At 43.6% G+C, this 15,137-nt stretch overlaps 1 protein-coding gene across 1 annotated transcript in view; it reads left to right on the plus strand.

Annotated features, from left to right (window-relative positions):
• plxnb2b (plexin b2b) overlaps positions 1-14,869 on the plus strand; it is a 114,473-nt gene extending 99,604 nt beyond the window's left edge. The window contains exons 26-37 of the mRNA XM_068602389.1: positions 2,200-2,266; positions 2,554-2,700; positions 3,842-3,998; positions 4,918-5,018; positions 6,397-6,481; positions 6,882-7,033; positions 7,291-7,451; positions 9,452-9,599; positions 9,809-9,873; positions 10,036-10,111; positions 11,237-11,311; positions 11,855-14,869. Of these exons, the coding sequence (XP_068458490.1) occupies positions 2,200-2,266; positions 2,554-2,700; positions 3,842-3,998; positions 4,918-5,018; positions 6,397-6,481; positions 6,882-7,033; positions 7,291-7,451; positions 9,452-9,599; positions 9,809-9,873; positions 10,036-10,111; positions 11,237-11,311; positions 11,855-11,959 (1,339 nt within the window). The 3' untranslated portion in view covers positions 11,960-14,869. The remainder of the gene's footprint in view (positions 1-2,199; positions 2,267-2,553; positions 2,701-3,841; positions 3,999-4,917; positions 5,019-6,396; positions 6,482-6,881; positions 7,034-7,290; positions 7,452-9,451; positions 9,600-9,808; positions 9,874-10,035; positions 10,112-11,236; positions 11,312-11,854) is intronic.
• Positions 14,870-15,137: the final 268 nt, after the last annotated feature.

Here is a 15,137-nt window from a genome sequence, read left to right on the forward strand (position 1 = left end):
TTTAACGGCTCGCCATTCATTTTTGTAAAGACATTGCTGGTCCCCAACAGGATATAATCCCACTGACCGTGCATGCATGGTGAACATCTGACTGTTCATGAAGAACCATCAGCAGGTCAAAGTCTTCACTTATGCTGCGAAATGTCTGCATCTACAGGATGGAGTGGCACTAAATTCACGGCTCCAATAGTAGAAGTCCGATACGACTTTAGTACTCCCTTTCTATTTGTAGAGCCACCATAAGGTTAGCATTTTTAGTTCTGTGTAAAAGATCTTGTCAGCACTCGCGTAGATTGTCTGGCATTTTAGTTTATTACTAATTAGCAAACGTTTGGCATACAATTAAGATGTCCATCATAAGCATGCTGCTCAATCTCAGCATGTCAGCTTGGTGATTGTGAGCCTGTTAGCATGCTGAGGTTAGCCGTCCCCGCCGTAAACCCTCAGAGAACAGCTAGCATGGCCGTTGAGTGTCTTGTTTGGCAACCTTTGCCCCTAATATCATTATTATCCTAATTTCTAAGCTCTGTATTCGGAATCACTGCATATTTCAACCCTGGCAGCAGTATAACTAACCATTTTAGGAGGACTGGGATTCACTTCAAGAGCCAGTGGACTGTTTCATTCTGTTGCCATGTTGTCTGTTGAATTGTGCGCTGACTACTGTAGTCCACTATCAAGAGCCAGACTGTTGCTTGATCTATTCCAGTCCTCTTCCTTCTGTTTATCCGTCTGTGTTTTTTTTTTTCTCTCCTCCAAGTCCAATCACAAAGTACCGTGTGATTCTTTTATTGCCGTTCTCAATCATCATCCTCTTCATCTTCCTAACCTATAGCTCTCGACCAATTGGGAATACAGTTTTTGATTGCCTTGAATACATAAATCTAATTATATTGGCTTTCTGTACCTTGCATTATGGCTTAATCTCGCACCAGGAGGATTTTTCAATGGATACTGTCTCTCTGAAAAAAATGCTGAGCCTGTTATTGTTGTATGAATAAGCTCAAGCTCTCAATCCTGGTCAGAACAAACTCATCAACAGTGTACATCACCTGCCCCCAACATCTCATCTGACCTCAATTTTATTTTCACAATTGAGAGGTGAATTGTTATATTACAAAAATAGCAATGCATGAGTCATAAATGCTTAGACTATTTATTAGAACAAATTAAATGGTATTTTTAGGATCTTACCAAAACGGCAAATGTTTTTCTCTGATATTACGCAAAATTAATTGCTCCGTGTTTTTCTCCCTTGGCTCCTAATGCCTTTGTAGAATTAGAGCCTGTAAACATTCAGCTGACTAATTTGATTGAAGTAAATAGCCCTCAGAAAAGAATCGCCAATTCTAGCGGGGTTTTTTTTGGTTGTTCACCCTCTCCACCACTGGAATGATCAGGTCGAGGTCAAGTCATCCACTGACAGCGGCCTCCCCTCTCTCAGTCGGACCCACTTGTCTGAACGTACAGTCACTCATCACTGAAGGGAGTGGGTTATGTGAATTGAACTGTCTGCTGTGGCTAGGCACGCTGTGACTATCTGTTGTGCAAGTACACAATCTTAATTATCCCCAATGGAGAGGCTCATTATGCTGATTAGGCCATTGTGCCAACACAAGCTCCCTTATATACAAGACATCTAATTAGGCATGCTAGCAGCTAACGATGGGCTCCACCAGTGGGTATGTGACATTAGCATTGGCGATCTGTCAAGTGACCACTGACATGATTTTTGAATTAAAATATCCTGATACTGACATGCTTGTGCAGGCATTCCCCTGTTTGGGACATGCAAATTCTAGAGAAAGTCGTATTTCAACACTTTTCAGGAGAGTAAAGTGAACATAAAATCAGTCAACCTTTTCCAGGTAAAAAACAGGAAACGTACTTAAACGTAAACCAAAATAATCGCATAAAACATATTACAAATATGCAAAGATAAATGCTGACATGATCCTCACATTAATCAGCGACAGCATAACATCCAGTACGGACAAGGGATTACTATTCATCAGGGTTTCTTAGCTTGTGAATTCACAATGAAAATGTCATGATTTGAAAATACTAATTACGATAGACATTTTCACTTCTTTTCTTGAATTTTCTTTATCAGCTCATTAACATACAGCATCAATAGAACAGGAGGATTCAGTATTGTGACAATGATGTTAAAAACTTTCCATCTTATGTGTTTTCCAGGTCAGAGACAGTGGTGGAAAGGATGCTATGTAACTGGATGTCCATCTGCCTTTACCAGTTTTTAAAGGTAACAAGAGTTTGCGGTCACTAAAAATGTATTCCATGTAATCTATTATCTTAACTATTTAATCGCTGATACAGGAAATGTGTATAATGACATGCTCCAGCATTAAACTGTAGGCTAAGTGGATGGATTTCCTCATTTCTTTCATTAGTGCTCTGTATTGATAATGTGCATTTATCTGTCTTCTAAACTGCTAATCACAACAATTAGCTCCTTGACAACATCTGAGATGTCTAAAGTGCTTTGTGTGTGTGTGTGTGTGTGTGTGTGTGTGTGTGTGTGTGTGTTAGGACTCTGCAGGAGAGCCCTTGTACAAACTGTTCCGAGCCATCAAGCACCAGATTGAGAAAGGGCCCGTGGACGCCAGAGTGAAGAAAGCCAAGTACACCCTGAACGACACGGGCCTGTTGGGCGACGATGTGGAGTACTCCGTACTGGTGAGATGGACGGACACACACACACACACACACACACACGAACAAAACCCCCACACTCGCACACAGAAATTGGGTAAACTCGGTGTAAGAAAAACTGCACACACTGCTTCGAGATTACATGGTGTTTTGTGCCTTTTCTGAGCTGCACAACCGCGCACTCGCGCGCGCACACGCGTACACACTCGGTGTAGTTGCCATGGTAACCGCCAAAAGCCCCCCAGGGCGAGTGCCCGCTTTTGTGTGACATCCATTTTCGGTGTCAATGTTCTCTGCTTGAAAACGACACAGGCAACACATTCCGATATAGCGGGCGAAATGCATGGCTGAGGTAGAAGTACTACCAGCCGGTACCAGCGACCCGCTCGGCTTGTGCTCGATCTCCCATGATGCACCTGCGCCTGCTCTGCGTCTATTCGGACAGTTTACGGAAGTCAGAGAAGGCCCGCGTCTCTGGCTTTGGTGTCGTGTTACAGTAATGGAAGCTAATGTGTCCACAGCTGTTTTCCGTTGAAGTCGGCACAAATAAAAAGACCCACGGGTAATGGCGTTGTCGAGGACAATTACCAAATTAGTCTGAATTACACGTCTCATGCCGTGATGGATCGCCTTCTGTGATTGAATTATAGGAGGAGGGAAAAACTCGATGGGCTCGATTTTACACGCAGAGTCTGTGTTTCCCGTTGGCTCGAAGTCACAGTCGCGGCTCGTCTCGTCTCGTTCGACCCCGGAGGCGAAGTCGAGGTACCGCGAGCGTCTCGCGTTTCAGTCTTGACGAGCAGTCAGTAAGTTATTTTCCGAGTGCGGGAGGCGAGGCGGGTCAGAGTTTGCACCCGCTGTACCTTGGTCATTAGCTGGCCAAGGTGACAGGAGTCCTTTCAGGTGTCACCACAGAGAGCGCGTGTGTGCTTATAGAAAGCCTGGTTACCATGACGACAACATCCCGACGGAGGGACTCTGCGCGCGTGCGTTTGTGTGGGAGGGTGGCTGGGTGCTCTGGCCATGTTTTTCATGTTTCTGCACATATGTCATGCATGTGCGTAGCTGCATGTATATATACGCACATGCTATGTTATTATATTAGAGCTTAATATATGTGTGTGTGTGTGTGTGTGTGTGTCTGTGTACCTTTTGCGTTTGCCAGACACTGCAAGTCCTGGTGCAGGGCGAGGGTCCGGATGTGACGCCCGTCAAGGTGCTGAGCTGTGACACCATCTCGCAGGTGAAAGAGAAGATCATAGAGCAGGTGTACAGGAACCTGCCGTACTCCCAGCGGCCCAAGGTCGACAATGTCACACTGGGTGAGTAAATGAGGCCACACGAGAGGATGAGCTGGAGCGATAAATGTCTAACTGATGAATAATGTAAGCCCCACAGGGAGGGAGGGGGGACATCAAAATGGAGACGCTATTTCAGTCCTGACTGAAATGCCTTTCTAATGAAATCAGAATGCATTTGTCTAAATAGATAATTGATTTTTTTTTCCTCTCCATTTTAACTCAACTTGATAGCTCGGTTTGAAGATGATCTCTCTTTCTGTTTTCTGTTTGTGGAATAAATTAGACGTCGCCAAGGATGAGAAGTTATTCAGTGTTAGCAACATGAAGATAGCCTTCATCCCGTAACAAAGTTTGTGCAAGCTACTGTAGTCAGAAACCTTGGGGACTGACTTGAAAGGCAAATGCTCTATAGACATTTTTCAACATCAAAGCCATTTTTATTCCCACGCAGGCTGTAGATCTCATTCCTTTATACATTTTAGATAAGCAGAGATCCGTCTTCTTTCATGGTGATTCGGAAAGATAACCCCTTTGTATTTGGTGGTACTTGCAAATGGATCATATGTCACAGATGGCGTCGAGTTCAGGTCTGCCGTGGTGGCAGATAGTTTTTTTTTTTCTTCCAAATTGAGAATGTTAGGGTCCAAATCAAAGTGTAGAATTTAGATTTCAATTATTCAGAAAATACTGATCCCTCACTTCTTCAGCCAAAATTAACTCAAGTGTGCAGAGAGAGAGAGATGGGTAGCTTTATTTCGCCACATTATTAGTGGATAACCTCAGGGTAACAATGACCGATGATGAAATAAATGCAAACCGTGTTGAAAGAAAGAAGAAAGAAAGCGTTGCAGTATGGTGACACTTTGCTCTAACGTGACACTACTCCACCGCCTCCAGACGCCGACACGATTGATTGACTTTCTCTCTGCCTTCATCACAGAGTGGCGTCCGGGCTCAACGGGGCAGATTTTGTCAGATCTGGACTTGACTTCCCAAAAAGAGGGCAGGTGGAAACGCTTCAACACTCTGGCACACTACAACGTGAGTACCGACAACATTTGAATGTCTCCATGAAACATATTTAAAATAGAAGGGATGTGAGGAGGCAGAAGGGAAGTAAATAGCTATAAGTGGGCGTGTGGATATGAATGGTGTTGCCTATTTTCACCCCATTTCACTCAAAGGCTGAGCTGTACATCTTGTGTCACAGTGGTGTGTATGAAATCTGTCTTCTGCACATTTACTCATCAACAGCGATATGATTATTTGATTAATACTCATTTAAGCTAATTACCCTATTAACTTGTCCATACTATTAATCACAAGTCAAATCAATGTATAAAAACATGTTGTTTTTCTGACTTGCATAGTGATACAAAAAAAAAATGTGCCAGCGTTCATTAACACAATCTGAAAGTATACTGCGCACTAGCTTTTTGGCTAAAAAAAGAAACCCCGGGGTGTCCTGATGAAGTAGGGGTTCGAGGTGATGAGTGTAACTGTGCTGGTTCGGGTCCAGCTGGGGACTTTAATTGCACGTCAACCCTCTTAAAGGAATCGTTTAACTTTTCGAAATTTCCTCTAATTGCCTTCTTGTAGAGAGTCAGATGGGAAGATTGACGGCAGTTTCATTGAAATATGAAGCTGCAGCCTGTTAGTTAGCTTAGCACAAAGACTGGAAACAGGGGGAAATGGCTAGCCTGGCTCTTAATTAAGGCACTTTAGAGTTGCTGCTCGGCATATTATGTTACTGTTGGAAAGAACCAGAATCGCTGTCATCCAGTTTCCAATCTTTGTGTCGAGCAAAGCGGCAGATCAATGCGTGTCCCTTAATCAAATATACAACAGAACACCACACAGCCTTTTTCCTTCAGTGTTTGCCTTCGTCAGTTTAGCAACATGCCAGCAATGTATTATTTATCACCACCAACAAGTTGAAAGGGCCTGGACTTGGGTTGTTCTCGTCGGCGCTCAGTGGCGACAGAAGGCCACTAAATCTTCTTGGCACCGTATTGATCCAAGTGAAATAAAAGGTCACTTGCAAATCTCCCCTACTTGTCCTCCCTATTCTCTCCTCCCTGAATGGCACTCCTCTTCTCTTTCATCCTACTCGCTGATGTCTCACAGTTGATCTTAAAGGACAACCTTGCTCCCATATATTCATTGGTTGTGTCAGATTAGTGCTAATCACAGTATTTGTGAGTTCAATAATGGCTTGACGCCGAAGAAAATGGCCTGTAAATACCCCAATAAAGGCCCGCTGTTGCTGTTCACTCAATCGCATTGATTATGAATTAGTTCTGGGGCACTAAAAGAGACTGCTGACCTCAGTCACGGCACCTATTAAGGTGTGTGAAGTAAGTGTGTATTGTATAGTGTGAGTTTTCGGTCTAACAAAAGACTTTTGTGTGCATTCCAGGTGCGAGATAACGCCACTTTAGTCTTGTCCAAAGTGTTCTCCATTCAGCAGAACTATTACCAGAACCAGGAAAACCATGAAGAGCGTACGTATATATCTATAAACACACATAAGCACTCACTTGTTGAAAGGAGCAGAGATCAGGTGTGATTGAGAATACAATGCTCGTCTTTGTTTCCCGTCCCGAGGGTTTTTGTCAGCATCCCGGCTCCCATTTAACATGCTAATGCATGTTGTTTTATGTATAGCGCACGTTGAGATTATGCTGAAATATTATGCACTTTCATCTTCTGCCTTTTGAATGTGCATTTCCAGAATAGTTTATTGTTTCGCATTTCCTTTCGGATAGTCTCTCCGCATCCAAATTAAGTTGACGAGCGCCCTCCTTTGCTATGATCTGAATATCTTCCGTGAGAGTGTTTGTGCGAATAAGTGGGGATCGAGGAGAACGTTTTCTGAACTTTAGTTTCTTTCACCGCCTCCAGGGAACGCTCTGTTGGAAGATGACAAGGTGTTTCACTTGGTGCGGCCGGCAGACGAACTGGATGAGATCAAATCGAAACGAGGAAGCATAAAGGACAAGTCGATGACCAAAGCCATCACGGAGATCTATTTAACACGACTCCTTTCCGTCAAGGTACAAAGACAGAGGCTCATTGACTCAAACATTTGTTCAGTAGTTAGTAGTTAAAATGTTGCTTCTACTACAGGAATGGTTTTCAGTTTAAAAAGCCGACTTACATTGACGGCTTCTGGCATGTAAAATTCGAAAATACTCGCAGAAAAGCCGCAATATCTACAGTCGCATTACGTGCAAATAGATATGTCTCACAGCTATGATATTTCTGTCTCTGCTCTCTGTCTCTGCTTCACATTATTTGTGGCCTCTTTCAGGGAACACTGCAGCAGTTTGTGGATGACTTCTTCCGCAGTGTTCTGTGCTCTGGGACAGTGGTGCCACCGGCTATCAAGTATTTCTTTGACTTTCTGGATGAGCAGGCGCTGAAACACAACAATGTGGATGAGGAGACTATCCATATCTGGAAGACCAATAGGTAGGAGTACTGAAAGCCCGCGGACACTTGTACTGTTTGAATTGCAGGTACTGTGCGGTGAGCAGTGGTGGAGGAAGTCCTCCGATCGTTAACATAAAACCACCATGAGGAACTCTTATTTTTTTGTGTCGCATTTCCGAGCACCAGGTTGCTTTTAGAAAACCTCTCATTTCACTGCAGCAGGGTCAGACAGTGTGACCTGCTCAGTTCTTGTTTCTGGTTCTCTCGTTATTCCCTTCAGCAGCGTGGTGTTGGTATTGGCTCCCCGAGGGGGCCGGCGGGGCAGCGAGGCGAAGCTCTGCTCCTGGCAAAAGGAGGAGCTGCCCCCTCCTCACCTCCTGGTTTCGCCTTGAAGCCGAACCCAGCGCCGCCGGTGGCGAGCTTTCAAGAATAACTATATAGAAGTGGCCAATCTCCTCGCTGACGGTCTCGTTCACTATGTAGTTCATACAGATGCATTAGTGTAACATTCTGATCTGGCCATAACCAGTTATACGTTCATCGCAGTAACTTTAAGTAACTAAATATAAGACTTAAAAAAAGAAAACATGATTAAGAAGTTGAGAAACCACTTTGATAGAGCCTCTTATTTGTAAGCCTATCAAATGGTTTTTAATGCAAACCCTGTAAATTAGACATATCTGTCAAATGTATGTAGTGTGTGAAAGTGAAAGGTCCAATATTTTTCCTCTAAAATGTAGTGGAGTGGAAGTATAAAACAGCAAAAAATGGAAATACTAAACTATGCGGTGCTAAACTAAAATCTCAACAAGAACGCATGCACATGCTGTCTGAGTCTGAGCAACACCACACACCCCAATGCCTGAGATACAGTAGCTCTCCAAGAACTAAAACTTACTACTCCAAGAAAGAGCTGAATACGAATGCACAATTTTAGCTCACTTAGTTTGCAGTTGCAATCTCCCTGCTCCCATGCGACATTTAAGTGCATAAATTAGTGTCACGTCGGCTGAGGCTCAAGCGTACAAGACGACGTGTTGCATTTAGATGCCCGTGATTGACGTGAGGCTGGCAAGAGAGCAACCACACAAGGACAGGAGATGAGCGATTTAATTACTTACCAGACTCCACACCACGTTCTGCAACCACCCGTTCTGTTTATCAAATCAACTGAGGGCCATGTATTAAATATGAATGTGTGTATGAGGCACAACAACAAACAAACATGGTAATTATGTCCCAAGCTAATTTAATTCTGTGATTATAGCAACATTGCTATTTTTGTGCTTCTATTGTATTCTCGCTGCGGCTTTCCCCCGGAGATATTACCAAAACCAGTATGAATTTTACACGGTTTGCGCTTCATGTCTCAGATGGCCCGGGCATTTGCACTGATCGGGGAGGAGACTTTTCTTTCTTTTTTTTGTGGAAACCACTGCATCTTGGGCATTCTTTTGAATACACAAGGTGGCACGAGGTTGAAAAGGAGCGTCTGGAGCGAGTGTTTTCCTGTTCAGAGGGGAAATTAGCGAGTCTACTCGAGCGTTACTATAAAGCCGGCGCTTAAGGTTGTACGGCTGCACACAAACTTGAAAGGTCCAAGTTTTGGTGTCACTTCAACATTTCCGATCACTTTTTTCGTGGCCGCGTGAAAGTCACCGTTGACAATCGAGATGCCTTTTGTTATGAGGAACTTTTTCTTCGGTTCATTTTCATCCGACGGCAATGATTCTCAGAGAGGTCAGTGTCATATGAAATGGTAATACAAACTGACAATCGAGGGTATTGTTCTGAATAATCTTACACCCACAAGAAAGGATTTTCTCCATCCCTGTTATTATCTTGTACCGCACTCAATTGCACCTCAGGCAAGCGCTCTCACACATGAAATGCCTCTCTGACTCTGACTCAAATTAATTCATAGATGTAATGCGCTTGATTTGATTCCCCCCCCACTCCCCCTTTCCAAATTCTGGACCAATAGTAATGATGACACTGCGATTGACGGCCTATCTGTTGCCCTTCTTTCCCCCGCGCAGCCTTCCTCTGCGGTTCTGGGTGAACATCCTCAAGAATCCCCACTTCACCTTCGACGTCCACGTGTCTGAAGTGGTGGACGCCTCGCTCTCCGTCATCGCCCAGACCTTCATGGATGCCTGTACCAAGAGCGAGCACAAACTCAGCCGGGTGAGTGGAAACGGGAAGGAGGAGGAAGAGAGAAAAAGGGAGGGGGGAGGGGGTCGGGGGGAGTGAGAGGGCAAGAGGGAAGACGGGTGAGATCAAGACGATGAAGTGTATCGCATGAGAAGGAAAACGGAGGGAGAAGTAGGCATGTCAAAGGTCGCTCAATCTAGAGCGCCATTGTTTTCATTGTTGTGTCCACTTTGTGTCTCTAGGACTCTCCAAGTAACAAACTACTCTATGCAAAGGAGATCTCCACTTACAAGAAGATGGTGGATGAGTAAGTCCTATCGGGACAATATTCTTTCGATCTGTGGTTTTCATGTCAGTTTAAAAGGCTTCCTTGAAGAGATTTTGTCAATAACAATTATAAAATTGTCTCTCTCTGTCCCTCTCTGTGTGCGTGTGTGTGTGTGTGTGCGCGCGCGCGTGTGTGTTGTAGTTACTACAAGGGCATCAGGCAGATGGTTCCTGTCAGTGATCAGGACATGAACACTCATCTGGCGGAGGTGTCACGGGTGAGAAACGCCACTGTCATTTTTCTGTTCCACTTAGATGGCTCGGCTGTTAAAGTTATAATCCTTAAAGTGACAATCATCCAGAGTTCAGTCCCAGTTGAAAACAACGGGGTTTTTTCCCCGAGTCTTTTTGTTCATACATGAGCTTCAAGTCTGAAAGTTTGGGCTTAGTTCATTTTTTTTCTTGCATACAATGGAGAAAACCTGTAATACAGGGGTTTTTTTTCCTCCCTCGATTGTCGCCGTAGACAATCAGTTCTTAATGCTGCAATTAACTTTGAGTGGTCGGAAGACTAGAAAAGCGCTATACAAGTAGTACAGGTCCATTTACCATTCTATAAATGTTGCGTTTCATTTCATCGGTGAGGAATAGGTTCAACTTGACTTAACATACATTTATTTCAATGAAAGTCTTTGAGATCGCCACTTCAAGCTCTCGGCCCTTGATTATTACCCAGCCGTGGTTACCGTGGTAACAGAAAGTGAGGTTCAAACCCGACTGGGACGTACAATCCTCCAGCCGCTATTTGATCACCAATACAGTTGAAAAGCAGTTGTTGCATCTGTTTACGGTGCAAACCGAGAAAAGTCATGTTTTTATAGACAAGGCCGTCGATGATTTCTGCGACTGCGATGTAAATTCACGCGGAAGCTTCCAAAACGCCTCACGAACAGGAGTTTGTTATCTTGCGGAGTTGTGCAATTGGTGCCTCTCCCAATGTGCCATCTCCATATATTCAGCAGTCGTAGCAACACTTGTGGATGGACATGCCGATGCATTTGCATTCTGGAAATTAGGTTAAAATTTGCACTTAATTTGGTTGGAAGCTCCAGTTGAATGATTTTAATGTGAACAAGCTGGAGTTGGAAATTCAGTTTGTAGCAGTAACTTAATAAGCTTCTTATACAGATGTAGGAGAGCGAACGGCGAGGCTGATATCAATAAGAGAATGTTTTCTTCTCATTATTTTAGAACACGATGCCTCTCCGTTTGTTTTCGCGTTTAGTGCCTCGAGGAGTTTTTTGAACATGGAAACCAGTAAAGCACATTGCTCATTCAACTCTACAGTTTCAAGTTTAAGTTACATTTTCTCTTTAACCCTAATTGTCTTTCATTTTCTCCAGTCTCACACAGACAAACTGAACACACAAGTGGCTCTCCATCAGCTTTACCAGTACGCCAGCAAATACTATGATGGGGTAAGAGGCCCTTCTCTCTCCTATCGCACCCAAAGGAGACTATTCCACTGAATGCACTACTGCCCACTATATTATTGCTTTTCCTTTTTTTTTCACACTCTTCACTCTTGATATGCCAGAAGAGTGATTGTATGAAATTTTAATTGAAAGCATTTCTGTGGGATGTGAATTGGAAAATTGCTCTGGGAATTGATTTTTAAGCGTCCATTGTGCATTGCCACTTGAGGTCACGAAAAGGGGATAAACAAAACCTAATGAACAAGTTGGATAAACAAATGGGGCTGTCAGTCTCCCCTAAGTGTTGCTCGCAAACAATAACAGCTTTTATGACGTGACTGTTGATGTCAAATAACACCATTCTCTCCTCCCACTCTCCGCCCTTTTTCTTCTTCTTTGTCCTGTTCTCATTCTCCATCCGTCTCCCTCGTCCTGTTTCCTCGCTTCTCCGGCGCTCCTCTTTTGCCCTCCTCTGCCCGATTCTTCCCTTATCATTTCTGACTTCTCCCTCATCCTCTATTTTCTCTCCTTCCATCCCTCTTTCAGATCATCGCATCCCTAGAGGAGGACCCAGCTGCCCAGAGTAAACAGCTGACCCTGCGGCTCCAGCAGATAGCAGCCGCCCTGGAAAACAAAGTGACTGATCTCTAACCCACGAGTGGAGGGAGGGAGGGAGGAAGGGAGGGGAGGGGAATAGTAGGATACCGCCAGTGACTACAGAGGCTTATTTCTTCTTTTGGAGAATAAAACATGGAAATAAAGGAAGGTGAGGGCAGGCTCATGTGGTGTTGTGTATTCTACATCTTGGCCCTGGGACACATTTCCTATGCTGTGGAGTAGCAGGACTAGTGAAATGCATAGAGAGAGCAAAAGGGGAGAGAAAAATATGTGTTACACTGTCATAGGTACGCCTTAAAGCTCACTTGCCAAACCTTAAAGGTCTGCGCGCTCATTCATGCTTCACTGAATATTGCTCCCACAATGCAGTGCGGTAGACCTATCTCTGAGAATTAAGCCCCTCTGTGGAGCACTGGCACAGGCGATAATCAGATGTTCAATTTCCTTCTGTCTCGAAAAAGGTTTTACGAATTGTATTATATATTTTTTTTATTGTGCAGTCTTTATGCGGAAAGCTTTATAAGGAAAACAAATTATCTTTTTAAATGGATCACCATGTGGTGCAGATAGTGTTTTTATTAGCCTGTGTGTGCGTCGATGTTTGCGTGGAGTACAACATGTGAACAAGAGAGTGCGTTGCTAAATTTTAAGTGTGTGTGAACGTGTGGGAATGTGTGTGCACACACAGGATGCCTACTGTCAGGCGTGAAGGCGAAGGGACGCCTGCTTTCCGTCATTTTAATCCCCCCCGTACCCAGCGACACGCTGGAGGCCTGCGCTCTCACCGAGCTGTGTGTACAGAGACCAAAGGGTCCTCACCAGGACACTGCTCCATCTAGCGATGGACGGGCTCCTGTGATTGATAGGTCAATACTAGTTTCAGAAATGTTTGAGTAAAAATAATTTTCACTCAATTTGCTTCAAGCTGAATTGCCATTTGTGCTCGTGGAAATCGATAATAGCACAGTCTGTCTCCCTTTATTGTACAGTGCCATGATACATTCCACTTCAACTTAAGCACAGGAGGACATTTCAAAAGGTTTTTAAGACATTTCAGTTGTTTTTTTTGTGTGTTTTTTTTTTTTAAAGTGTCAGCTAGAAGCAATTTTTATTCTGCCATGGAACAATATTAGCCCTGCAATAATGTCAGAATACCATGAGCCACAATCGACACTCACATCAGCTTAACTCTGCGTATTCACATCCAGTAGCAATTTAGCAATATGTTAGCGCAATTTCCAAATAGATTCATTTATTGTCTGTGTTCTTGATTTTTCGTGGCCATTTTTTTTTTTTTTGCATCGCTCTTGTAATGTTCCAAATAGTCATCTAGCAACGGGCCACTAAAGCTATGAAATAGACTTTTGCTGATTACCTGCCAGACATGCAATTGGTACTTGGTATATTTTGAACAAATTACAGTGATTCTGGCCTTTTTGTGTGATGTTCAGGAGATCAGATTCAATCATGTACATAATTGTTATAGTAATTGAGTTGTTGATATGTCAGTGTCAGAGCCGAGGTGTCGACAGGGTAGGAATGAGGGTTTGCTATTTCTTGGGCCATTGAGCGCCACCATGCTTCATCCCTTAACTGTGGGTTTTGCCGTCGACAGATGATTTAATTGTAGTCCCCCCCCCGTATCTGATCGTGGATGTGTGTAGTTGACGGAGCGTAACGAGCTCCGGAGACCCCAGAATGTTAACGATTCCTGCCTTGGCGAGAGAGAGAGAGAGAGAGCGAGGTTTGCACAGACCTCGAGCCTGCCCGTCTGCCTGCTGTCTCAGCGTGGCACCCTGGCATCCCGACCAACCGCACTTGGCACTGCCCACTCGGCGCAGTGCAGAGTGGCACTCTGTATAATGGAATCAGCAGGGAAGGCTTTCGATCTTAATTGCATACCGACCGCAGACTCCATCCTCGTCTCCGTCGTCGTTTACTGCTGACTCCGCCCTCACTGACAGAGTTGATGCAAGACGCTTCTTTCAGAGCCTTTCTTTAACCAAAAATGTGCCTTATTGAGTAGGATGATACATATATATTGTTTCTAAATTATTATATTGGTAACCTAGGTGATTTATGATGACGATATAGTGCTATAGACACAGCAATGTATTTGGACTTGTGATATTATGTGTGCTGTCTAAATTGCTAGATGCCCTACTGCAGCCATGTACGTGCCAATAGGCTGAAGACGTTTCAGTATCATTTCTTTTATGGTCGCAGTTTCGATGTTTGCGTTTTCCTTTGGCTGTCTGTGGCGTGTGCTTAGTAGGACTTTGGTGGCTAGGGGGCAAAAGGCCAACATGAATAAATGTAAAACAATGTGGCCAATGTGATTTGGGTTTCCCTTGAAAATGTCTGGCATTCCTAAATTAGTCTGAAATCAAAAGGGTGTCCTTATGTAGATTCAATATAGCGCAAAATTGTTCCAGCGGTGTTGATTTTTTTTTTTTTTTGCCCTGTGTTTCTAAGCTGTTCCACAGTGTGTACGATAAATGACTATCTATACTCGACAAATGACTTTTCTTACTGCTGTGCAGTTGTTATTTTTATTTCTTGTTTCCTATACCATATAAATCTTTGTAAAACATGTTGAAATACTGTATCTTAACTGTATAATCCTATGCATTGAGTCCTGGGACAAAAAAAAAAAAACAACAAAAGAGAAAAAAAGCTGTTTGTGCAGTTGTCGAGACCTTTTACCATTTTGAAACTTGTGAATGTGCTGTAATGATAAAAAGAAACTGGGACACTCCATTTTCAGTGCAGGACCATGAATGGGAGCCAACTTTTCATCCAATGCAGCTCAGAAGATTCTCGATCTTGCACCTGATCTGGTTGTACCGGGAGATCTTAAATTTTACAAAGGTTGTTTGTGGGCGGAGCAGTTACCCACAGATTTCATCATACACTCCTCCGTGAATAAACTCAGAGACGTATACGCCCTTCATATCTGCTGTGTTTCTTTCACTTTTAGAATATTGATTTGCTTCAATTGAACACTCACCTCTCATGCATATTGCATGAGTTACAATCACCTTGGGTGATAGAGTAACACTTGCCTCAGGTTTCTTGTTAGAGTGAACTGAATCATGGCTTTAAGTCTTTGGTATTTATGTAGCATTACATTACCCTCGCTGAAGAGCTTACGCAGACGCTTGAGTGATTGGTGGATTTATGAAAATGATCACCTCCTCAAACAAACCAA

This window comes from Clinocottus analis, unplaced genomic scaffold, assembly GCF_023055335.1.
Source record: "Clinocottus analis isolate CAN_PGR_092001 unplaced genomic scaffold, fCliAna1.0.p SCAF_6, whole genome shotgun sequence".
In the NCBI taxonomy this organism is placed as follows: domain Eukaryota; kingdom Metazoa; phylum Chordata; class Actinopteri; order Perciformes; family Cottidae; genus Clinocottus; species Clinocottus analis.